The 27,438-nt window shown below is 45.3% G+C and overlaps 1 protein-coding gene across 2 annotated transcripts in view; it reads left to right on the top strand.

Moving 5' to 3' along the window:
* Window positions 1-27,438, top strand: part of prkar1b (protein kinase, cAMP-dependent, regulatory, type I, beta) — a 51,175-nt gene that overhangs the window by 10,471 nt on the left and 13,266 nt on the right. For both annotated transcript variants that reach the window (XM_084037130.1, XM_084037131.1), the window contains 5 exons: window positions 968-1,138; window positions 4,148-4,239; window positions 20,492-20,553; window positions 23,635-23,681; window positions 26,636-26,794. In XM_084037130.1, coding sequence (XP_083893256.1) covers window positions 968-1,138; window positions 4,148-4,239; window positions 20,492-20,553; window positions 23,635-23,681; window positions 26,636-26,794 — 531 coding nt within the window. The remainder of the gene's footprint in view (window positions 1-967; window positions 1,139-4,147; window positions 4,240-20,491; window positions 20,554-23,634; window positions 23,682-26,635; window positions 26,795-27,438) is intronic.

Below are 27,438 nucleotides of genomic sequence, written 5' to 3'. Positions count from 1 at the left end.
AGTCATCACTTATCATAAACATTCCAAAGCAGGATAAATGTACTTAGTTTTGTTAATAAAGCAGCTTGTTCATGTGATGGTAGCAGGTTTAAATCACCTCTCTTCCTGGTTCTGTTCATTTCTGTCTGTGTGGTGTGTCTTTACTGCAGTGTGATCTGTGCCACCTCTTGCTCCCAGCCTGTCTGGAGCCCCGTCCCCATGAGACACCTTTGTTTATTTCTGACTACACAGCAGCAATGCAGTGAACCAGCTAACAGATAAATGTGTTACTGTGACCAGAAAAATGTGATGGTGAAAAAAAACCCTGCTGCCAACTGTACCCCCACTGTGCCCGTGGCCCCATCGGTGCACTCAAATAAAGGAATAAACTCACAATACCAGCAGGTGGACACCAGTCCTTGTTAGTGGAAATACACAAAGCAGTGGATGTGGACTACCTTTGCACAAACATGTCATCCCACTGTCCTCGTCTCACAGCGCTCTCAGACATTAACAGTGGTTTTATTGTGTACTTATGCTGATGTGTTAATCAAGTCTGCAATCAATAATTCATCACCTGTAGAGCGTTTAGCAGCTGAAACAACAGCCAGCCGGAGGCCCCATGGATGTCTTTATTCCTTGTGTCTGAGAGGGAGAGAGAACCTGGCTGAGCCTTCATCTCTCTGCGTGTTCAGGCAGATATTAATATTTGATGCCTTTCGCTTTATGCCATAGAAGCCAGATGTCCAGACAGCGTTCACTCAGGACTAGGACATGTCCACCGCACTTTCTCTAAAGGTTATACAAATCTATCTGACCTGCTTTAGAATCCACATGATGCTTGATGTTAGAAAAGGGTGTTCAGAGAGGTTTGTAAGCCCATCTTCATGCTCTAATATGATCTTGCTCGTCTCGTCTGGAGCTAAGATAGAAGTTGAATCTGTTTTCATACACCCTCTCTAACAGTCTCTCCCTCTTGGTTTTACAGGAAGAATGCAAGCAGATTATGGCACGGCAGAAATCTAACAGCCAGTCGGACTCGCACGATGATGAGGTTTCCCCCCCTCCGCCCAACCCCGTCGTCAAGGCCCGGCGCCGCAGGGGAGGAGTCAGCGCCGAGGTCTACACCGAAGAGGACGCTGTCAGCTACGTACGCAAGGTCAGCGTTGGGAGATGGATGCATACGCAAACACCTACAGACACATTAGTACATACCTGGGTGCAAATGATTATATATATACAAAGTCGTCAACATGTTTGCACACAGCTACCTGCAGTCAATACATGCTGTTAAACCATGTGTCATGGGGCTTATACAAGGTCCCCCGCAGTATGAGAAATTCAAAACACGGTCTAATTTAATCCGGAACATCAAGCAGACAACGAGGTTGATTGCTGTTTATTTGTTGAACACGGAGCTGTCGTGCCATTTGACGCCCACTCAAAGAGCACGTACGTAAACACATCCATTGAAACATCGTGACGGTGTGAAGGGAGATACGGTAAATAAATCTATGACAGCAATTAACGAACAGACTTGGACGCATCAGTGAATGTTTTTTGCAGCGTTTGTGAGTCAGCTGCTGAACTGATGTTCAATTCTGTGATGTAGGCTTGACTGTGATAGATTCCCACTGAACAGAGCGACTGTTTGTTATTTCCTGCCGAACCACGTAAAGGTTAGAACGACCCCCCCCACGTTTCAGCACATTGACACACAAGAAAGTAGATTAATCTGTAGAAATCGGCCGAGTTACTCCATGTAATCACATTCTGTATCTTGCTTTCCCGATCTTCACTCTTCGTCATGCACATGTGTACGTGTAAAAAGCTGATAAGAAACCCGGTTACATGTATACACGACCAAGAAATCATCGTCTAGCTGGAAAAATTGGGTTTTTCTAATCCCCCACTCCGATTACAGAAACTGGGTTCATAATAATGCTGCTTAGAAAATCAGCTTAGTGCAGAAAGCTGTGCATATAAATACACCGCTTGTCAAAAAATCTGAGAACAAATTAAGCCATTGGATTTAATTCGTTTGTATGACAACATGATTGAGAAATAAAAGGGGAAATAATGTATTTTGCGAAGTGACTTCATGTTTTCTCATTTTTGGCCAGCGAGGCGGCTGTTAGAGTTATCTGTCATCTTGCAACCTGCCATGTGTCCATTTTACAATTTAGTGGAGCTATTGGAAAGGTTGCTCTTTTGCCAGAAACTATAACTCACCTTTACGTTCGCAGACACACACTCATAATACTGTACATACTCACACACCCTAGTCAGTTGTCAGTGGTGTCTTTGCCATGCTTGTTCCTTTGTAATTAACTTGACATGGCATTAATTGCTGGGTAATGACAAAACTGCGTGACCACCATCACCACGGTGTAATCGCATGGCCACTGGAGCATGCAGTGTGTGTGTGTGTGTGTGTGTGTGTCAGGTGTGTGTGTGTGTGTGTCAGGTGTGTGCACACACCCACATGCATTTGTGTTTATGGCTCTGAGGTCTCTACCAGACACTGTAGTTATGTGTCGTGGCAACAGGCTCTGCCTCCACCTCCAGCCTCATTCTCCTCACTGTCCCTCACTATCTCACGGACTGACACACAAACACACACACACACACACACACACACACACACACACACACACACACACACACACACACACACACACACAAACACACACACACACACACACACATGCAACAACTTACACGTGCAAGAGCACAGACAGCCACGTCAGCTGCATGTGAAAAAGAAATGATTTCATGTGCTTACTCAACACAACAGACGGCCAGAGAAAAGTTAATTAGAATCGAATTAGAAGATGAAAGCACGTTATTGCTTCAGTATGAGAGGGCATTTCAACTGGCCGTTAATGTACACTGATGTAACACACACACACACACACACACACACACTTTATGTACCAACATCTTTTCCTACACCATCAATTCCATTAATGACCCCTAGTGTGAAAATCTGCAGCTGTTAAACAGACCACAATCAATTAAGCGTGTCCTGCTCATCTGATTAAAAGGAGCTTTGCTGTTAAGCACCGCGAGTCTTAGCAAATTGTGAGGCCTGTCACTCCGGAGATCACATTGACGGTTGACACAGTGGATAGCAGGGCTGGCGTCAGATTGATGGGAACTAGTGTGGACAACCTCTTGACGAGGTGGGAACAGAACAGACATCCAGTCAGATATTCCTCCAACTTTAAAGGGTTCTTGTGGAATATAACTTTGGCATTCATGTATCACAGTTAAGGAGCAGGATCTTGTGGAGGATTATCAAGTCGCTGACCTAATATCCCAATCCTAGAATGACTTTTAACCCTGCGCAGCCCTGGGTTTCTGTGTCCTCCTCTCACTCCAGGCCAGACCAACCTCTTTCTCCTTCTGTCCACTGAGTGGCCAGAAAGCTGCAGATAGAGATTCAAAATGTTGGTACTTTTTAGTTCATATGTGATGTGGTCGTGTGTGTATTTGTGTGCATGTTGCGCACAGTGCTGCCGCGTGGTCGTCTTCATGTGGAGACATCTGTTGCTTTAACGTAATTACAGCCTTACCCCCTCCTCTCCCTCACCGCCAGAGACAAAACACATACACGGACACGCTGCTCTCCCTATTCAAGTTATTCTCTAGTAAGAATGGTTCAGTTTAGTCTTCTCACACTTCCTCTTTCTTCCTCTTATTTTTGCCTTTCTCACCCTGTGATAAAAGGAGCTCTTCTAGGATGCCTCTTTATAAATACGGACTTCTGTGGCTTTGTTGTGGGTGGAAGAGTTTGTCGGTCCCTTTCTATGTATATACACACACACACACGCACACACACACACACACCACAGAGTCTGGGACATGAAAATGCATGTTTTATGAATGAGTTCAGGGCCTCTTGTGAATTTTTAAGGGCTGTGTGACATTTTGAGTGTAATCCCTGAACAGATGGGCTTTTCCCAAAAATACACAGACACGTGTGGGATATTCCTCTCAGAGTTTGCCAATGGGTTGCTCTTTAATTACTCAATTTAGTCTGCCTTTGAAGTCTGGCCCATTTTGTGTGTGTGTGTGTGTGTGCCGGTCCGTTTCATGTGTCCACCTGCACCGTGTTGTCAGAGTATACTTCACTGTAACGGATATGACTGCTTTGTCCACACAGGTGATACCAAAGGACTACAAGACCATGACCGCCTTGGCCAAGGCCATCTCCAAGAATGTGCTGTTTGCCCACTTGGACGATAATGAGAGAAGGTACAAAACACTTGTGACCCCTGTGACCTCTTTAATAGCATATTTAATTGCATATGTGCGTGTGGCCTACGGGTGCATGTAAGCTGATAAAATCATGAACGGCCCATTGTTCCAGCGTGTATTGCCCCGGTGGCCACTGTGTGCCAGTGTTGCCTGCTCATCTCTGTCTGCCGAGACGTGGAGGGATGAATGTGGACAGATGTAGCAGACAGAGGAGGAGGGGTATGTGGCGAATGGTGGGCAATGGGGCATCTGGATGTGTCAGTGTGGGTTTGCGTCGTGCTGTGTTGTTGGTTGTTATGGAAACCTGTCTGTATGTCAGTATCATGTTGTGTATTTCAGATATGGGTGGTGGTACTTACAGTGCTTGGAAATCAACGATTCTCCATAGTCGAGAGTGAGAGAAATGCCAATTTCCCCAGTCCCTCCCTTTTTTCTTACCATCTGCTCCTTTTCATTGTTCTTTCACATTCCTCCTCTCTCTCTCTTCAACTATCGTCTCTCCCTACTTCCATCTGTCCCAGATCTCCAGTGATGGCTGGGTCTGGCTCTGACAGGGCGGGGGGCGGGGGGGGGGTTTGTGGGAAAGGCTCTCAGGTGGCTGGCGGTCCAGCCTGCCAGCCGGAATAGTGTTTCATTGGTGGGGAGAATCCATTACGCCCCATGGAGAGGAAACACCGGAGCTTTCCTGTTGGCTAAAGCCTCCGCGGACCAAACCCAAAACACACTCTTTCCAGTCTTTCGTCAGCTGACAATTTACCGTGCTTCCTTGGCACAGGCACGCAGGCCTCTGATTGCACGTCACTGCTTCTGAAGCAACCCCCCCGAGCATAGTGCAACGTGATGGATCCGGACAGGTCTGAAAAACCATGCGCTTGGGTGGCTGATGTGGTAGATTAAAGTTGCACCACAAACATACGGGGCGGTATACCATAAACCATCAGGTTCTAATGTACTCAAGGCCTCTTGGCATGCCAAGCTGTGTGACGGCGTCGCCGTCGGCCCGTGAAACCATGCATGATGTAGAATTTATTCGACTGGCTGTCATGTTTGCTGTCTCGCTACACACAGCTAGCATCAACTATTAATGCTCTGCATACAGGAATTCGTTGTTGTGTCAATGGGCATGCAGCTAGCATGCATTAGCTGAAGGCTAGGCTGCAGCGTATTGATGTATGGCCAATGTGGTCCTCCAGCATGAATGAGAATCTGCACAAAGCAACCAGAAGTCCTTTGCACATGGCTTAGTGGCTGTAGAGTGCGCAACATGCTCTCATCGGTCATGTTCGGCACCAAACTGGCCGTAGAAGGTGCAACTGTGACTTCAGCTCATCCTAAATAACGCACAATATTAGTGATCTACTGTAGCTCTGTGTATTCCTGTTACCGTGGGCAAAAGAAAAAATAGAAAAAGTGAAGCCAATCTCAGTTTCAGAGTAATCACTTTTGCATGTTGATGCCTTCTGTCGTGGCATTGCTGAAGTACATAGGCGTCTTTAGATGTGCCAGAACTGTCAGGGACTGACGCACATTAGCAGATGGAGTCCGACTTCACAGTCCCTTCTCTCCGTCTCTCCGTTTCTCGCTCCTCCCTCGTTCTGCAAACAGCTGGCCATTGGGGTTATCACATGTTCTTGCACATGTGGTGTCACTGGGTGAGAAGGTAGTGACAGTCCACCATTGCTCCTCGTACGGCACTGTGCTCGACATCAGGAAGATGGAGTCAGTGAATGCATCACTGGATGACAGATGGTTAGTTACAAAAACGTCTTCTTCTTGACTGCTGGCTGGCATTGGCAAACGTTTTTGTACTTTGTTCAATAGAAACTTTCACAAAATGACTATTTTTGGTTGAAGGCCCTGTGTGTGAAAGAGAGGGGAAAAAATGGAGGACCAATGGCTGTCTGTGCGTCGGGAATCATCTTGTGTGATTAGTCACTCAGCAGTTATGTAAGCTGAACACCACACAATTTGTTCCCCCAATAGGACTATATTATGCTATCGGTGTCCCCTTCAGTAATGAGCGAGATGAAAACAATGAAGCCCTCTTTGTTTCTCTGCTCTCTTTTTCCTCTCGTCGTTTTTTCTCTGTAGCTATCTCTTTCTCCTTGTTGTGTCATCCCCTCTCTCACTGTCTTAAGTTACCTATTTGCCTTTCTAGGAATCCGGGAAGACCGTACTGGCTCTTTGAGCACCATTTTGTTCTTTTAATAAAAGACATGAGTTGACAAGGCTGCCTTTTCTTCTTTCTGTTTTCAAAATTTCAAAATAAGATTCAAATAATTCCTGCGTTAAAGTCACTCCTTCATGCTGCTTAGATGAGTGTATAATTACAGGAATGGGTTCGCAGGCTGGGAGAAAATGATCCAGGAGGGCATCTTGGGACAAGCAGGATATCACTTGAACAAAAACAGAACCAGCTAGTGGTCTGTGCTTTGATCATATCCTGTTTTGTTAAGTTGGCTTCCCCAGCTTCCATTGTCAGCAGTGTGAAGATGTCAGGGTCTGTCACTTTCTGTCATTCAGACCCTTACTCTTTGCTCTCAATGGACAGCTTTCTATGAGATAATCGAGCAAATCCTTCCTATAAACTATATAAATAGTAGATCTGATGGAGCTTGCACTGGTCCAAGGCTGAAACACCAGGCACACGAATACCACCATCACTACAAAGGATGACAGGGATTTTTTATTATCATGAGAAACACACACACACACACACACACACACACACACACACACACACACACACACACACACAGGACATTCTCACGTGTGCATGTCAGACTGTGTTCCCATGAGGCTGCTCCAGCTGGGAGCGTGGAGTCTTTGATTAACACACCATTCCATATGCCAAACTTTATGGCCTCAAAGTTTCTGAGCTACACCAGCCAGTGTGTGTGTGTGTGTGTGTGTGTGTGTGTGTGTGTGTGTCATCTTTCCTCAGCTGTCTGGAAATGAAACTTTAACACATTTCTGCTTTGCAGATTTTTCAACTAAACACTGTTTTTGTAATTAAAAGGCAGTTTTCTCTTAAACGCTTGGCAAGCTTGGGAGGTTACAGGGATAAAGACATCAAAGGAGACAATTTTCTTACTTTTGCTTGCTTCTTACTTAAAGTATTTCACATATATATTATTTAGAAACATATATATAGCTCTCATGCATTGCAATGCGGTACATACAGTACAAAGTTAGGAATAATTTGTTTTGGAAAAGGAATACAAAGTGTGAAGGTATTAATGGACATAATCGTACCATCAGACTCTTTGACCTTGGCTGCTGAGTCCATGGTGTGTCTCCCAGCGGTCCACTGGGTGGACCCCTCTGTTTGCTTCCCATTAGCTACCATAATGACCTCATTATGATATGGTCACACGAACAGACACACAAGCACTGCAGATAAGCTGAACAGGTGTTTGATTTCTCATTGTGCTGAGCCGGCAACCACCTGTCCCAACACTGTAACCATACCGTTATCATATTGACTGAAACTATTATCACACCATCTAGACGTTTGATTATTCTGTTTTGGTTTCAGCCAAATAGCAGCACTAGTTTTTCGGATTAAAAGTTTTGATAAGAAGTGCCGGGGGTTGATAACAGAAAGAATCGGGTCGCACTGTTTTGCATCAATTTGGATATGGTTGTCAAGTTTACAGGCATGTGTGTGTGTGTGTGTGTGTGTGTGTGCGTGTGCATGCACACAGCCTGTTTGTCCAGGTGCTCTCCAATCTCCCCACCACTTTCCTCTCTTTTAATACCGCACACTATCACGCCTGTTTAAACACACATTCTCTCAGTTCCTACTGTGTTTCTTATCTAACTTCCTACTGAAGTGATATGAAATGAGATTTCCGATAGCAGTAAATGTGTGTGTTAATGCCTTTTTTTGTCCGTTTTTTTTTTTTTTTTTTGCACGCTTCGATAAATGACCTTGATGATCTCCGACTTTGTTAATGTATGAGTTCAGTGATGGAGAGAATGCAGGAAGGGACCATTCTTTGAGGTCACATTTAGAGGGAGATCCATTACGGAGGAAGAGGCCTCGAGGATATCTGTCAAAAAGAGCATTTATATTTCACTTGACACAAACACTACAATAAATATATATACACACATATGCGGATCAAGTTGTCCTCTCCTGTCTGCATGCATTGGTCCAATGCCCTCATACCACAAGGCACTCTCTCAGGGACAGCACAGACACGGGAAGGCCTACACTCAGTGTAACCACATGAAGAGTCTGGCAGGGATGAGGGAACCCTGTTTATCCTTTTCCTTGAGCTGCCTTGGCGTAGTTTGCAATATAATATTGCCATCTGGTAACAGGAGCTGTTAAACCTGTTTAGTTCAGGATTGTGAAATCAAGCAAATGCAGCACTTTATCATTATTACGTAGATAACCTGAACCTGATGTTATTTAACAAATATATATCTAGCATTTCATTAGAAGCACAATCAATACAACAATTCAAATTGTGCAGTTAAAACGTTATCACAAAGGGAAGAATGGGGGGAAGGGTTGTAGAGAGGTGGTGCTTACCTCATCCCGCCTGCTTTAATCCTCTAATTAACAAGCAGAGTAATGAGTTGATGAAGTGACCGATTAGTTGACCTCTGACCCCTAAACCCTGACCTCTGCACCTTCCCCACTAGCCCTGCCGATGGACGGGGAACATCTTTAGTGTACTGGCACTCTTTGTGTGTGTGTGTGTGTGTGCTTGAAGAGGTGTGAAAAAAAAAAACAATAAATAAATCAGCGAGAGGCAGAAAACTTGAATAAACAAACAATAGGGAAGTGTAAGACGCTACAGAGGGATTTACCCCGTCTCGTATTGCAGCGGAAGTTTATTTAAGGCCTGTGTGAAGGGACAAAACAACAGAGGATGATGGTAGATATAGTGCTGTGTAAAAGGATCGGATGAACACAGACGTGCTGTTTCTAAAAATGTTTTTAATGTGTACGGCTGCATCGACATCCACATGCACACAGTGAGCTGTTACTATGTAACTGCCCCTAGGGGGTGTTTTCCCCACACACAGATAATAGAGATATTAAGTATCCTTGAGTCATCACTTCTTCTAGTCAGACATACTTGGAAATAAATATATACACACAAACAGTACAAGATTACTGTGTGTCTACATGCTTGGACACTTGTCTCGCTGGATCCCCTGCAGACTCTCCTTCCTGGCAGTGTGTAGCGCAGTGGAAACAGGATGTAGTGGCACTAAATGGATGATTTAGATTTAGATAGAGGCTATTGGTGTATTTGTGAGAGGACCTGTTTCTCTGTGTGTTCAGGTGGAAGACAAGCAAGGGTGTTTGACTGTGTCTGTCATTGGTATTTTATGGCACGCTGTGCAATAACCGCACGAACAAATTAGCGGGTTTGTGTCGTGTGTTGTTTAGTCCATTTGTTTGTGTTTGTGTTTCCTGTCTCCTCTTTGTGTGTGTTCTTCCTGAGAAGCGTGGTGGTCCCTTCAGATTTCACGTTTCTCCCTCTTTTTCCTCTTCCTCCTCTTTCTCCCTCTCGCAATCACGCAGGGCTCATTCACATCGACATCCACGCTCACACCCGGTCCCTCCCCCACATTCATGTGTAAGTCCTCGCTCTCCGTCCCCTGCATGGCTTTGTGCTGCTGCCACAATGCCAGAGGCCAGGCGATGAGGTCACTCTCCACGGGAGAGCTGCAGGCCTGACTGAACCTTCGGCCAGCAGCCTCACCTCCCCCAGCACATACATCTCTCCCTCGGCTTCGCCTTCACCTTTACGTCCGTGCAAACACCGACATGTTGTTTTTTAGGGAGTTCATATGTGTGCATGCTTGCTAGTTGGTGCAGATGAACACACTCGCATGCACTTTAACAATCGCACACAGTTAAACACACTGCTGCACAGGTTGGATGGAAACTTTTGTCCTCCGTCATACACTCTGCTGGGTCCCCTGCTGCCTCTTCCGCCACCCCCCCTCCCCTCCCTGTCTTCTTTCTCCATCCTTGACTCCATCCATTGCTCCATCCAAACTCATGAGAAAGTGGTGAGTCATGTATTAGTGCGACCGGAGTCCTTTAAGAAAACTGTGTTCTCTCCAAAGTGTACCCCAGAGCCTGTGGAGGACAAATTTCCAGCTTACTATGATTCATCCCTGCCTTTTCAGCTGCTCATACCATCAATATGTGTGTGTGTGTGTGTGCGTGTGTGTGTGTGTGTGTGCTTATACGCAAGCTGTCTCGACTGATGCACACGAGTGCTTAAAAAATGATGTCGCAAATGTGTGTTCCTGTGCATTTATGCGATTTTTTTGCAGCACAAAACAAGAGGGAAGAGAAGCCGGCTTCCGTTTTTTGAGCTGATGAATGAAAATGAGAAGAAGTGGATCACCTCGATCTCTCCTAACAAAATGGCGAAAAGAGAGAAAGAAGAGAGCTTGTGTCGTAGTAGTATATTGTTAAGTGCGCCCCATTTCTGATCGTGGACGGTGTCACGTTTCATTTCATGTGGATGAATATGTCGGGGTTAATGTGCGAGTGTGCATGACAGTGACTTCCTAGTCAGTGTCTGCCCTGGCTGTGAGGACATGATGTTCCTGCCACTCTTCACTGCCTTTATGGCTCAGCCAGGCCCAGAGCACAACCCACACATTAGCTGGGGACGGAGCAGCCAGGCGCCCTACAGAATAGCATGGCTTGGCCAATGGCCTCCTATTGTATATATCCCGCCTGCCTTGCCTACGCTCCTGTGATAGGTTCCAGTGTACAGGCACGGACAACAGTCTTGTTATAGCGTGTTAATTCTCCCATGACCTCCTCGCTGGTTTGTGGTTGAGTTTCATTTAGATTAGAGGTGCTCAGCCCATTTCCATGCTTGAGAGGTTTGAATGTGTGACATAATTTAGGTCATCATAGAGCAAGTGGTTTTTCAGGTGATTGGATTAACGCTTCTCTAGTTTTCTACAGAACATACATCATACATGATTATGATTCTGCTGTGTTTTTATTAGCTGGGACAACCGTTTGAGAAATAACAAAAAACACATGCGTAAAAAAACAGATGAATAAAAAAAATATAACACTTCAGTGATAGTAAAAGATTGCCTTTGTCTGCCTTGATCATTTTCAGTGGTTTTATTAGCAACTAATGGATTGACACATCTTTTATTGCTTTACAAAAACAGTCCACCCACGTTTTGACGAATTCAGTGTGTTCAAAGCCAAAAGAACCAGCTTTTCTGTGCTTCTTTGCTTAAACGGTGATACAAGAACTCAGCCACTGAAGTATAAGTCAAGTAGTTTCAGCATCCATAGCAGGAGCACAAATACAATGAACGAGTATTTGTACTTTATTACAAATGCTAAGAATCATGACTGAAACTCCATCATGTCAGTTCTGAGAGAGAAAACGATGGCTCTCCTTCTGTCCAGCGAGGTGCTAGTCATTTAGTGTTGCTAATGTTAGCAAGTTAGCTAACATTAGCACATTCCACAACGTTAGCGAGTTGTACACAAAGCGCTAGGTGGTTGCTCAACACTGTCCAGGTCTTGCAGGCTGTGTTTGATGAAACTGTCTGTTTATAGAGGGAAGGCCTTACGTCAGTCAGATGTCAACTATTGAATGTCAACTATTTCTCCCTCTCCTCCATGCACTCAGTGCACCTCTAACCTCACGGCAATGGTTGATGGGGTTTATGCACACACACACACACACACACACACAGACACACACACACACACACACACACACACACACACACACACACAGACACACACACACACACACACACGAGTAGTAGTTTTAGCCTTAAGCATTTCTATAGTTCGCTTCTCCATCTAATCACCCCCTCTTCCCCTGTGGCATTTGTCAGAGTTGCACCCCGTCTCAGTTTCGGCACATACACCTATGTGTTTGAGCGCGCATGCATAATGGCCTGTGTTGTGTAAACACCTCTCAGGTTTAAAGGCCAACAAAAGACAATTTGTGTCCCGATCTGCTTCTCAAATGCTTATCTTGTTCCAGTGCTTGTCTTCTGTGGGGTGGGAATGAGGGAGGCGGCGTAAGGGGAGGGCGGAGGAGAGGAAAAGACATGCCCGCGGGGGCGGCGGCGTGCCTTGTGATGTTTAGCGACATGTCAGGATACGTGTGTGTGTGTGTGTTTGAGAGAGAGAGAGAGAGAGGAAGGGAGAAAGAGAGGAAACTATCGGCACCTGTACACAATGTTCAGGGTTATTTTACCTGCGTGTTTTACATTCGTGTGCATTCAGTGGAATTACTCTTTTTTATTTCGTATCTCTCCACGCCAGGTGTGGAAGAGAACATGTCTCCCTCTCTATGTGTGTCTGTCTCTCCCTCATTCCGGCGACACGTCCCCTGTAGACACATCAGAGGGGTCGAGGCTTAGTCCTGTCAGCGCCTGATTGAGCCTGACCCCATTTCCATCTAAGTGGAGGAAGAGCTCGCTTTTTCCTGTCCCGGGGCATCGGAGACGGAGGGCATTAGCAAAGTGTGAAAATGCTAGTACTGAAGTGCGTTCTCGACAGACAACATCAGGAGATAAAGTGGAACAGAGGAGAAGAGGGGGGGGAAAAAAAGTTATTGGTAAAGTTAATCAACAGCATAGCAAGAAGAGAAGAAGAAGAGAAAAGGAAAGGAAAGAATGGGAGAGACTGCAGGGTTGGACATGTTTGTGAGGTTTTGAGGCTGACATCATGGCTGCATCAGCAGGTGGTGTGTGGTTGGATCATCAGCCTGTAAAACAGCCTTGTCACACTTAGCAGACACAACAGTCGGAAAAGAGGGAAGCAGGGAACCTCTATCCATGGCAGCAGAAGGCCAGCAGTCTTGAAATCTGGCTAAATGTCCTTTTAATCCCATTTCATAATCCATCTCAAATCTTGTTATGGGCATGTAACAGGAGAGAAGGAGGGCTTATAAGTCACCTCAGCTATGCCCTGGGAAATGATCCAGCTTCTCTCTGCAGTAGCATACAATAATCACATGATTTTATACATCAAAGCGTATGATGAGGCGTGTATTTACAATCGAGATCCCGTCAAATGAGCTGGTGTTTGTTGCCGCTCTGTGACATATCCTCATTTCTCCTCACATCCTCCTATCAACCGCTCCCTCTCCCTCTTCCTCTCTCTTCCTCCTCAGCCTGCTCCTTTCTTCATCTGCCATGCAACCCTGCCTCCCACCTCCCTGATGCCAACCTAAATGTGAACCTTAATCAGTTCCCAACAGCGCTGCCCTCCTCTCAGTTACATCTCACTATTTCTATTTCTCCTCTACCTCTAATGCAGAGCTTCCCAGCATTCCCGTTGCCATGCCAACGACACAACAGTGTCAGCTCCGGGCATGGCAAGGACGTGACGTTGGCATTGGCAGGCTAGCAGAGTCCAAGGTGCCAGTAGTTGACCATGATATTCATTTTATCTATGGCTTCAATTAGGCTCAAAGGTTAGGAAAGCTACTGTGTCAGTTTCCTTCTCTCTGTTATGCAAGGTGTCGCTTATGTTCGTTTGAATCATTGCCAGCATTTACAACATGAGCAAGTGTTGACCACGCAGTCGCCACGGCAACGCGGACACCTGGGTTCATTTGTTCATTCAGTCATCCCGCACATTTTCTCCTTGAATATTTGGTCAAAAGCACCGCTTGCTCATCTGTCAATAACCTTGAATTTTCTCTTTTTTTTCTTCTTTTTTTTTGTGGAAAATGTAATGCCAAAATGTGCAATTATCACATCAAATAGATTACAGCGATAGCCCATAAAACATTTGCTCATATGTAGGCATACAAACAAACAAATACGTTTGTTTGTGAGCAAATGTTTTATGGGCTATGGCTGTAATCCCTGCCCTAGTGTAGCAGGGCAGGACACAGGAAGTGAATAGGAAGTGCCATTACACACAAGGAGGGGGAGGAGAGTTTACAAATCAGAGACACCTGAGAGCTGAGAAAGAAAGGAGGAAGTTCAAACAAAGGAGAACAAATGAGGCTGAAGCAGAAACAGTGTGAGAAGTGAGACAAGGAAAGGAAGGAAAAGAAACCAGGACTGGGATCAAAACCTAAATTATCTGAGTGAACTGGAGGTTAAAGGATTGGCGAAGGAGAGGATTGAGCTTCATGTCTCAGGCCTGTTTGGAATCAGCAAAACAGCACTCTCTGTCCGGGTCAAACTCCCTCAGATAAGTCCACCCCAACTCATTCTCCAGGCTTCTCCAGCTGGCTGCCCAATTCACCTGCTCTTTCTCCCTTTCCAACTCCCTCACACACTCATCCCCAAACTCTCCCCCTCTGACTTCTATAGCATTCATCCATTCATACAAACACACACCCTTACGAACTGAACTGAACTGGACTCACACACCCAAACAGCCCCACACACACCTCCTACAATATGCTAAAATATAGGCCTAAAGTTCCACTGGGATAGTACACACACGTTACCTCAACACACATCGCCATCTTTGAGAGTATCTCATATGCTATTTGGAAATTTGAGGTAAGGCATGTACTTTATATAAAATATTGGTTACTGGTCTAGTATGTTTTTGACCAGACTGGCAAACAGAATGAGCTTGAGGGAAGCGTAGTCAGGCCTTTGCAAGGTCATCCAGCAGCAGTGTCCAGGTCACAGAGATCAGCAGCACTGGCCCCCAGGTGCTCTGGTCCACACGTCTAACTTTGTGGCAACAGGATCCACCCCGGTTTACAGCCCTTATAAACCCACCGGGGCCAGGTGTGTGGCTTTAACACGGCGTGCTCCCTGCCCTCTGTTGGTTTTAAATGCAAAATGTAACCACAGCAGCACACTCGAGACCTCTTTAGACCTCCACGTATACGGACGTTAGCCCCCATTAGATTATAGATTAGAGACAGAAATATCAGTCCAAAGCGCTCTTAAATTCTATTAAGGATTTGAATAGGTTTCGTGCGTAATGGAGCATTGCAAAGTACTATAAAAGAACACTATGCGTGTTTTGGAGCTTATGATGTTAAAGGGCCGAAGCCAAGTGGGAAATGGGAAAAGGCCAGTGGAGTTTTAGAAAAGTGAGGGTTCTCTTTCCCCTCAGCTGGCGTTGGCCTCCTCTCTCCTCCCACATTGTTGACCATCTCTAAGTGGTCATTGCCCCTGGCCGTAAAGTGTAATGTCCACCTGTAAACCTCCAGGACCACCTCCGTGCTGCGGGGTTGCCAGCACATTCAGCACAGGCCAGTTCACATCAGCCCAGACAAACAGGAGAACCTCGTAAAATCATTCAAAAATAAGCTCAACCACACTTTAAAAAGAGGAGCAGAGGGGAAATATCCAAACGTGTGAATGGAAATAAAACAGTATGTATTTTTTTTTTTTATATGTGCACTGAAGATGACAGGAAACTATGTTCCACCAACGACAACCAGAAATGTGTCCTAAAATTGCTCTGTAATTTGGAGTATGATTTGCCTCCTCAGCATGCGGCGCCTCGAAGACTTTTTGTGACGTGCAAGAAAAACTTAGTTTACAGGGAAAAAAAACATAATCAACTTGTCTGCTTAGTCCCAGCACGTATGAAGGCTCATTAAAAGTTCTAAAAAAAGACCGAAACGAAATTAGAATACTCCATCCCATTCTGGTGCTCGACATCTTTAGCTGCACTTTTTAAAAGTGGGCTCCGGTTGTGATTTGGTGGTCGGAGGCAGCGTGTCTCTCTGCTCTTTGGAGGCCGACGTAAAGAAACGGGCAGCAGCTGGCACGGCTCGGGACCCCCTCCATCTTCGGCTCGGCCTCTGGGGAGAGACAGGGCACGCGCCAAGAGCTTTCATGTCATAAATATCCTCCCTGAACGCTTCAGCGCTGTGTAATTACACCTCCTTCATCGCTCCCTCTCCCTCACTCACTGTGATACTACTGCCCTTTGTCAGTGGTGTGTGTTGTCTGCATGGGAGTGTGTGTGTGTGTGTGTACTTAAATGAGCATACCGCTTTATGTAATTAGATGGTTTTTGAAACACAACTGTCATTGTGTCCACACCAGCAGAGGCGAGCGGGGTGAGCTGGTTGTTCCGTGTGAGTAACATTGGCTCAACTTTAAACTTTAATCTGTATGCCACTTAGTCAGCCTCATAAAGATATTTTCCATCTTACCGTGAGATACCCATAATGAGTCACACACAACAGTCTAGTAAACAATCCCGTTAACCTCCATCATCAGCGAAAACTAATTTATGTTTTTTTGTGAGTTTGATTTTGCTGACAAATCACAACTCTTAACGTGGCAGCCCAAATAAACAAAACAAAAAAAAAAGCAATACAGTCGCATGAGTTTGTCATATGGCAACCTGCCATGTCAGTGAAAGTTGTTGAGATTCTGAAGTCACTTCAGATTTCCATCTCATAGTTTACCAATTATTACATCTTAGTTGAAAGATAAAAGATGATCATGTAAATAAGGGATGAAACCTTTTTGCGTTTTTTCTGTTGTTTAGTTGTATTTGTGTTGTCAAACACATCAAAGTATCGATTCTGACTTATTGACACTCACTGCTATTTATCTTTTAATAAAAATCAAAACATTTTCTAACCCTATGGCATCAAAAATAGCATTGAAAAGCAATATTTTCCAAGCATCTGATCAGGCTGCTCTAGGTGAAGGATCCCATCTCACCCTGCTGCTGTCATTGCTAGCACACTTACACATGCTCCTCAGGCCAGTACTTATATCACAGAATTTGTGTCGACTTGCAAAACAAAGACTATTGTTCCGATCTACCAGAATAAGCAATCTGATTACAATCAACTGTGGTCGTTAAAATGAAATCCTTCGAGCACTTACGGCGTAAACGCTGTGCCAGTGGCACGCCGCTGCCAAGCCGAGACACATCTCGGGGAGCTGAGAAGTTTCCCGTATATGCGGTGCAGTGGTTGATTGTTTGTGTTATAGCAAAACGTCTTCCATGCAGACGAGCGAACACTCTGGACGGGTTCTCCATTAAGCGCTTGTGTAACTCCACATTCTGCGGCCCATTAAGTAACACAAAGGCATGGCGGCACACCACGGCCGTTAAAGAGCAACCCTCGGTGCTAATGGCATAATGGCAGCGCTGTTTGTTGAGGTAGTAGTGTAAGAGATAAGGCGTCTGCCGCTGAACAAATAAACAGCTGTGTTGTAGGAAAGATTAAGGGGAAGGAGTGAAGAGGTGAGGTGAGTGAGAGAAAGTCAGTCAACCCCGGCGAGGAGGAACAACAAACAATCCGGCTCCAACAAGCGAGCCTTGATTTGACTTCATTAGAGACTGAAATCCCCAAATCTGACCACATTTTTATGGATGTTTGAGAGCTATAATGGCCCGCTGTGTTGTGTCCATGTTTGTAACAGAGAAAAGCTCAACATCAGATTTTTTTCCTCCTTTTTCTTTCACAAACACGCACCCACATGCACGCGGGTACAGATACTCTACGCGACGCGGCGGCGGCTACGTTTTCATGTGGTTTGATTCATCCGGCTGCAAAAAAAACAGCTATTTCATGATGAGCGCAACGCGATCCAAAGCGGGGTGTTACCTCAAGGTGTCTTCTTCTCTCTAATTGTATCCATTTTGATATTAATTCCGCCCATGACGGCATCTTTTTGGCATCGTCGGTCTCTTTAAAACTGCTGCTTCCCTGCCACGTGAGCCACTGGAGTTATTTCAGAAGTGTCATTATCTCATTATATCTCGCGTTGCCCATCTATGTGACGTCATCTGGTGTGTAGGAATGTCAAATAAGATCAGAATGATGTAAATGAGGATAGTATGAAAATAATTAACAACGTGGCATTTACATGCATGCACTGTTTTAATTCTTACATGCATGAACACGTGTGTTGTGGGGAAGTTTCTCCACATATCTGAGCCATGACACAAGCCTTGTGTTCCACCCGCGGCTGGAGGTGAACTTCCTATCCTTTCTTGGAAGCTTTAGTCTCTCTCTCTCTCTCTCACTCTCTCCCTCTCAGAACAGCACATTCATTGTTGGTGGTAGGGGGTTGGCTCCGCCTTTACATAAGGTCAGAGGGGCTACAGGTAGCGGAAAGGACAAGATTAATCGCTTCATCTGGGAGAGGCGGGGGGGATAGGCAGAGAGATGAAGGAAATAGGTGGGGCATTGAGAGAATTAGAGGGAAGAAAGGGATAATTGAGCGGGGAGAGGAAGAGAAAAAGTGATCGAGAACAGACAGGGAGGAAGTTGGGGATGAAGAAAGGGAAAGAGAGACAGGTAAAGACGAGGGGAAGTAATTACCTGCGTAAGTGTCTTGGTTGAGTTCACCGATGCATTCAGCGGGAGGCAGGGGCATGGAAAGAGAGAGGTGGTCATGGGTAATTACCTAACCACAGGTCCGCCTGCCTTTGATCCTCTCGCTGTGACTGTCTCAGGGTCGAGCGTCCTACTCCGCTGCGTGACGCATCATCATCAACAGCATCGTCATCGCCTCTAGGAAAAGGGGCTTTTACCAAAAATGCGACCCACCCTGAGTGAGATAACATTAAAATATGTTTTGTCCTGCTGCTTTCCCCTCTCTTTGACTTTCTTCTTTCGCTAATTCGGTCATTCTTTTCATAGACGTACACACTGAGTTATACGTGAGCAGCTCCCTGAATAATCAGACTCCATGCCGGGTGCAGGTGGTCACAGATGTGGGGAGAGTGGAGGGCACTCTCGCAGATGTTGCCCTGACTAATCATCATCAAAGCCAGTGCGTTCGCGTGTCACGTAAGAATGCTGGCATGCGTGTTTTCATCACGAATGCCTTGTGTTTAAATACGTCGCTGTGCGTGAGTGCGTGCGCCAACTGGGAGCGCTGGTTGCATGCACGGCACCACGTGCATGTACGGAGGCCGCCGCGTTGTACACGAGAGCGCCAAAGTGTGTCCGTGCATCTTTTAGTCCGCGCTTTTACACTTCAAAGAGAAAGTGTGTGTGTGTATATGTGAGTCAATGGCCAGCTGCATCACACAGGGCCTACCTGTGGGTATAGTTGGCCCGAGTCCACCTTCTTAAGTCTGCTTTTTATTCAGTGTCACATAAACAAATACCAGCGGGTCCGTTCACTTCCAAACCACTCAATAACATCCTCAGATCTCTCCTCAACATCTGTTGACCTGCAGTTTTCTGTTTTTTTTTTTTCCGGGGAGGTTAATGGAAAGCATTTTTTTTTATGTGCAGTGTGCATCAAGGTGTGTTTGCCTGTGCGTGGTCTAGTGGACTGTCAGGAGTGCAGATATATTCAACGCCCACGCATTATTTCTTAGAAACCTGTGTGTTTTCATAGGCGATGTAAACTCAGACACATTCACATATTAGAGAACGGGCTTAAACTTGCCCCACACTCACTCAGCAGGTCTTGCTCGTCTTTGATATGCCTGACCCTCTTATTGTTTTTTCTATATTTCTCTATAAGACGGGTGGTATGCAGCTGATTAGATAGATAAATATACCCCGAAGGTGAGAGAGCGGCAGAGAGGAAGGATGCAGGAGGAGTCTTCTCTTGTCCCAACACATCTCAGTGATGGAACTCTAATCTGCTGAGGCTCATGCATTTAAACAGCCCGATTAGGAACAGTCTAAGTCCCTGCCGGCCTGAAACAGAAATTAAGTGCTTTGGGCACAGCCAGCATTTTGTTTGTTTTCTCAGGCCCCTCTTTCCAAAGATATCCTCGGAGATACGAGCTTTGATGGTGCACTGAAACAACACAGTCATGTTTAAGCCTTTGTGCTGTGCTAATGCGACGTAACGATGGGGAGAAAGTGGCCGAGGCTTTGCAACGCTGATTTATCAGATTATTATGTTTGGTACTCACATTTAACAGTAGTTATAGATGCACACTAATAATGCCTTCAATAATCATTGTGGATTTGTTAGAATAAACCAAATATGATTCAATTTGTTTGTTTTTAGCGGAAAATAATGGGTGTTTGTTTGGATGTGGATGATGATGTAGAAATCAGTCGTGGACACATTCAGGTGGGTTGGTTTGTGTGTGTGTGTGTGTGTGTGTGTGTGTGTTGGGGTCATCCAGAGTTCTCAGGCCCGTCTCTTTGCCTACGCTATAGAGTTCATACAGCGTTGATGCGTGCCTTGTCTTTCCCATCATGCCGCTCTTCAACGGAACAAACTCTTGCGTGTGTGAGTCAATGATTCAGGTGAGGTGGTTCAGCCTAATAGACGGTACGGCGGTAATAACAGTGTTCTTCCTCCCTCTCTCTGTCTGTCTCTCCCTCAGTGACATATTCGATGCCATGTTCCCGGTCACCCACATCGCGGGGGAAACAGTCATCCAGCAAGGTATGGGTCATTTTCAAGCAATGTGAGTAGTTGCAACTTTCCGTTTCAATCCCCCCCACATTTGCTCCTTGTATTACGTTTACTGTTGGCAACAAAATCCAAGTGGCAGAGGAGTGACCTTTTGTGCCAAAATACCAACATCTGACTCCATGAAAACAGGGCCCTTTATCTGAAAGAATGCATCTATTCCACTGTCACTCCCCTTCATTTGGCCCTTCCACTCCGTTGTTCCCTCCCTTTTCCTGTCTTTGCCCCGCTCATACATTCCCTCTGTCTGCACCAGATGTCAGGTCCCTCTCTTCTGCCTAACCACAGTCGTCAAAGCCTTCACTCTAGACACCCCTGGACTTTGAAGGAACACAGAGCTTAGCGGGGCCAGACTATATTTTTCCAGGAACCCCCATTCAAAGCACTGAAAACACACATTGTCAAAGACAAATGCCCACTTTCAGATAATACTGTGTTATATACATACAATCACATGGGTTACACTTGTGGAGCATGCCGCACACACACACACACACACACACACACACACACACACACACCCTCTTCGACATGAAGTGAAGGAAAACTATCAGCTTTTGAGCACACGCTCACCCCCCCCCACCCACGCTGAGACAGCATCCAGGAGTATATCAGGCCTAATTTGGTGATAATAAGTCTAGCTAACTTTGTCGGGGCCCCTAGTCCCAGACAGCCCATTGTTATAGAGTGTAGTATACAATGTATACACCGCTGATGTCGTTGCTAATGTCTGGACTACTGTATAGCTTCTTTTTTTTTGTGCTAGTGGCCCATCACACACTATTTAGACACACAGCTAGGAGTTATCGACTCTGTGGCTCGAGTGGTATTTAAACAAAGGGAGAATTTACTCTATCATAACACGCAAAATGGAGTATACAGGTATTTTCGTTGTAATCTATGTAATACGTCAAGTTAACTTCCTCTGCTGTGTCTGACATTTATCACATTTTGCAGTTCTAAGCGATCAGTTCTCTGGTTAAAAGGAAGATTTTATGCACGATTCAAAAATCATTCTAAATGAAATCTGTTATTTTATTTAAGATGGACTAGCTTAATAGTACACTATGCTGCATTGCCAGTTAAAAAAAAGAACACCACAGAGGCCGAGGATGTAACCCATGTTTTGAAAGTCAAAGAACCTCAACAGCGTTAACGGCAATTAACTTGTGTTGAAATGAGGCCACACTGAGTACACTGTGTGTGTGTGTGTGTGTGTGTGTGTGTGTGTGTGTGTGCCTGTGTGTGTGTGTGTGTGTGTGTGTGTGTGTGTGTGTGTGTGTGTGTGTGTGTGTGTGTGTGTGTGTGTGTGTGTGTGTGTGTGTGTGTGTGTGCACGCAAGTCCTGGTCAAATATTTGCCTGCGCTCTCAGGCGCATGGAAGGGTGCAAAACAAAGACGAAAGCACCAACGTGATAAAAGACAGGAAGAGCCGAAGAAAAGAAAGACAGAGCGAGAGGGAATTGAAAGAGAGATAGATGAGATGAAAGAGAGAGAGAGGGAGAGGGAGATAGAAGAGGGGCCAGGTTGCAGCAGGTTGTGTGTGTGTGTGTGTTGTGTGTGTGTGTGTGTGTGTGTGTGTGTGTTGTGTGTGTGTGTGTGTGTGTGTGAGGCCTCCACCGGGACAGGCGAGGAGCGTTTCGTGTGACAAACAGAGCTGCGTGATAAACGAGCGCCCTCCACTCACTATTAATTAGCCGTGTGAACTCCTGTGAACTTTACACACGGGGCGCCCTCAGCCTTTTCAGCTCTTCAGGTGAACATACACAGGAGAACACACGCGGCGGAATGCGTGGACACATGCGTACTCGTGTCGCGTAAACCCGCGCATCATCACCCACTTGTACCTCTGAATGGACTCGCATTTGTGTCTTATTGTAAGAGGCAGCTTCGCAGCGCTCTCGTACGTGGCTTGTCAGTTCCCCCCCCTTTTTCATAATTCCCCCCCCCCCCCCCCCCCCTGAGCTCCATGTAACGGATACCATAATTAAAGGAACACTTCGCCATTTTTCAGCCTTATCTCCAGACTGGATGCTTTTAGCGGACATCGGCCCGCCAAATCCCACGGCTCGCTTCGAGGGGGGTTAGGGTTCACTTTGAAACCAGACCACATTTTGAGTTGCCAATCACGCACATTTGATAGCCGCCACAGACCTAGCCAGTGACAGATGGAGGAAACACAACGCAACAATCAAAAGGACGTAATGAAGCCAACAAAGCTGATACAGTATAATGTTTTAAAACCAAAATGTTGTCACAGTTGATTTTTTCCCTTTTATTATCAGGCAACATGCCTTTTTTCTGGTGGTAACCCTGACAAAAGGGTTTAGATTTTAAAATGTTTTATTAGTAAGATTTAGAGGGTCTGGTATGCAGATTCTGCGACCTTTGGGTGGACCAAGGCTCAGCTACTTTCTGCAGCTGCATTTTTAATGTATGTGAATGGATACATACTCAACTCTCAGCAAGAAAAGAGAGATCCTGAACAATTCCTTTAACTATCTGTTGATCTACTTACTTCAGTTGCATACCATGGGTCCTTGTACTTTACATCGCACTTAGGTATTGTCCCTCTACATGCTCAGGCACCTCTGTTTGAAAGTTTCCACTATTAAGCCACACAAGCAGCGGTAATGAGCACTGCTGTTTGCTGGGCGAGAGCCCTATTTAACGGCGATACTGCTCTGTGAAATATGCATTCTGCAGGAGGCAGCAGCATCTTTGACGCTTTGTCTAGCCTGAAGCTTTTAGAGGCCCGCAGCTTATAAAGAAAGAAAAATGAGACGAGTGTGTGAAAATGTCAGCCCATGTGGAAGTTTGAAGATGTTTTTTTTTTGTCCTCCAACTTACAGAAAGTGGAATTCCAAGTGTTTTGACAAATGATTTTAATCTCTTAATGCACCCGTTTAGGTTTAATGGGTTGAAAATCCTTCTTTTGAGAACTTAAGCTGGAGGTGGAAGCAATAAAATGTGGAAGGTACTTTTCCTGCTTTTTTTTTTTTTTTCCTTCTCTGCTCTCTCTCATAAACTCCCATGTTTCTCCTTGTTTCTCCAGGCGACGAAGGAGACAACTTCTATGTGATTGACCAAGGTGAAGTGGACGTAAGTGGTTGACATGGAGACAGAAGCACACACAAAATCACACATTTCTCTCGAGAGTCATTTCTGTCATGATAAGTTAAACTGACTAAAGCAAACCATAATAAATAAAGGGGATTCCAGTGTGCGGTAAGCATTTATTCACCTGTTTTCAAGGCTATAAGAAGGATTTTGAGTCAGTGGGAAAACCCAGCCTTCTCCACTCATGTTGAGACAATGTTTCCCTCTAACAATGGACAGGTTGTATTGGATTGCCCCCATGTTTTGTTCCCTTCAAAGTTTGGTTCCCCTCCGATGGCAATCTGAACATTGGCGCTATAGAGTCCAGCGCTCTGTGAAGGCAGCAGCACTGAGAACGTCTTTTGTCTTAGCGAGCCTGACGCTGAGCGATAGAGTTAAGTGGAGAGATAAAACAGGAGCTGACGGAAAGTTAAACAGGAAGTGACCTTATCGGCTTACAGTGGTGAGCACGGACACGGTGGGTAAGAGGAGAACAGCGGGCTGGCAGGCTCGGTCGAGCGTGTATAGTCGGTCCACCTGAGAGACGGAAGGAAGTGTAGAAATACTCAGATGGTGCCTTGATAGAAAGGCTGCGTAACAGCTAGCAAACGTCGTTGTCCATTGTTTCTCCAGGTGTCGTAACATCTGATATTCAGTGTGCGATAATCTTACTCCCACAATGGAAGCTTCTTTAGTTGGAAACATTGTTTTTTGTTTTCACCCCTAATCTCACAAGTCTGTGGCTCGTCTCTTTCCAACCGGTCGGTATGTTGAAACCTCTTCGTTGTTGGGTGCAGCGGCGTCTCCTTTTACCAGAAGGTGGTCGGTGCTGCTCTCTCTAAGCTGTTAGCCTTAACAGCTCCTGACTGCTGACTGGAAGGGAAAATGGAAATGTCAAGGACTTCGGCGTGGATTTTTTTTTGACCAATGAAAATGGAGCAAGTATGTGCAAGACCTTTTCAAACAAGCGACACTTTGCATAGCCTGTTTGCTGATGTTCCCTCGTTTATGTCGTTTCTAGTTAGGAAGAGGTGTGATACTTGATTCATTGTTGGTCAGGAGCTCCGTCCAGCAGCTGCAGCATCACTTTGGGTCTTTCTCATCTGGCCTGCTCTAGGTTGGCACGTCAACCTTTCTGTGTCTGCCAACAGTGACTCTTAGTCATCTGCTCCCACAGCCAGGATCCTATCATTCTGCACCCACGTTGGAGGAAGACCCCTATCCTTGGCCTCACCCCCGTGCTCCGTGTCTCCTTCACCCCTCCCGACAATCCACTCCTCTATCCCTACAGACAGTCAGGCACTGAACTGCTCAGTGCCGAGGTTATTAAAGTGGGGAGACATCTCTCATTAGACGGGGGTGTAAATCTGCGGGTCTCCCCTAAACTGCCAGAAAGCTGACAGCCACTTTCACACACACAGTTGTATTCACTTACAGACATTGGCCTGTTTTTATTTGGGTGCATCACAAAAGAAATGAAAGCTTTCACTCCAAAATGTGAGATGATGTTGTTGGAAAATAAGAAGTGTAGACACTTAATCACCCCGTTAATGATTACACACTGTAATGTAGTTGTGAGTGCTTATTAATGTCTTTGAAAACATTAAACAAGCAACTATAAATCCTCTAACTGTTGATTAGTGCATAAACAGGTATTGAATTGAATTGAAATGACATAAAATAGTCCACAAGCAGAGCATCCAAGAGATTGAGGAATTGTTACCGACATGACATTTTCTGTCTTCACTTTATTGCAAGGAATTATGCTTATTTTATTATTATGGGTAGATATAACAATGTGAATTAAGTTTAATAATTGCTGCCCATTAGACAACAAAAAGAGACGGACCCTCTCGCATGCAAGGAGAAACACACGCAACGCTGCCTACTCATCCACCTTCCAGGACTTTTGATTTGTTGCTTCTTAATCACCGCCAGCCGCTCACAGTTTGCTGTAGATATTCACATTGTGAAAATTCAGTGACAGCTGTGAAACAGCATACATGGTTCAAGACTCAAATTGATTCATGATGAACTATTTTCCTGTCTCACAGTGCTGACTTGATGCAGTAGTGTTTCCAATTCCAGTCCTCGTGTAAAACCTTTTCTGCAAGCTTTTGCTCCGGCGTTTCTCTACCTGACCCGGAAGTGTATGTGGAACCGTATGAGTTCAGATTTACAACGATGGATTCCAAACAAAGACTTGCAGGCCAGGACATACATAATAGAAAAGAAAAGTTCAGTGAAAAAAAAAGTATTACCTGTTCTGTACGCTCTGATGTAACACTTTTGCTAACACTCACACGATTGTTCTTCTAAGCTTGACGTAACCGTAGCCAGCACTCTGCGCCTCTTTGGAGCCTCCCCAGTTTAAAGTGAAGGATGAGCTCCCTGTGGTCTACTCTGAGACTTGGATAATGGCTTGCATCAATTCTGGCAATTCACAGCCACCAGAGGGATAAACCTTCCCTCCCTTCCTCTCCTTTCTCTCTGTATTATCAAATCAACAAGATAGTGGATAGTGTGTCGACAGGTGAAACCGTAACGGCCCCAGAGACGGCCTGAATGAGTCTCAATGAGGTTGTATTGTCAGCAGAGCTTTAGTGGCTGCCCTGAATGGAGCTATGCATGTGTGCGTGTAGGTGAACAACCTATACAGACTAACAAAGTCTACCGCGGCTTTCTGTCCTGCGTCACTCCTAAATCAAAGGCCAGGTCCTAACGAGACGGGACAGAGGAAATCAAAGTAGTGGATGGAGAGATGGGAGGGATAGAGGGCTTTTTAGAGGGTCTCATTTGAGGGCTTAACGGGGATCAAATGCTTAGGGACAAGCCTAGTGAGCATATCAAACTGCCCGGAAACTGAGGGGAGGTAGAGGGGGAGGAGAATGATTGTGAAAGGTGTCTCAGGAATGACAAAAAGAAGTTTCTATAACACCCTCTTTTTCACTCTGCAGGTGTATGTGAATGGGGAGTGGGTGACAAGTATTGGAGAAGGAGGGAGTTTTGGAGAGCTGGCCCTAATCTACGGGACTCCCAGAGCTGCCACCGTCAAGGCCAAGACTGATCTGAAACTGTGGGGCATCGACCGAGACAGCTACCGGCGTATCCTCATGGTACAAACACTCATACTCTATATCCAAGGCAATACGTTTTCTTATAGACAAACAAAACTCACTGAAATGCATTTTCTGTGTGTCATTGAGGTCGAACAAACCTGTTTCATATATTTTATATTTCATTGGGCAAGTGTGCGTCGCGTTGTAAGCCACTCAAAACAAACTCCACAGCACTTCTAGAGGTCAGAAAGTCCACAGGGAACCTTAAATTCCATATAAATAATATAATGATGTTATATTACATCATATGCAAGTTTCTATTAGACTATTTTGGCCTGTACATTGCACCTTGGGAGAAAAGTTATGGTTTGTACCCAAGAGGACACATGATGACAGACCTCAAACACACACACACACACACACACACACACACACACACTTTGGCACGAGACAGAAACACTCGTGTGACGTACACAGAATAAAAATGTACTGTGGTAGGCTCTTTGCACTCTTATCATTTGTGGTCCTTCACTTGCAATATCTCTCCCACTCAACCACTTAAGACTCCTTTAAAACACTTAAAACGGTTGTTTTCATTTTTATACTCAACACACACTTACACATGCAGTCTCACACACACTCACACACACTCACACTCACACACACACACAAAAATCTCCAGGGATGTCCGCCCCATTCAT

This window comes from Eutrigla gurnardus, assembly GCF_963514095.1.
Source record: "Eutrigla gurnardus genome assembly, chromosome: 20".
Classification (NCBI taxonomy): Eukaryota; Metazoa; Chordata; class Actinopteri; order Perciformes; family Triglidae; genus Eutrigla; species Eutrigla gurnardus.
This window is presented reverse-complemented; position numbering and strand designations above follow the sequence as displayed.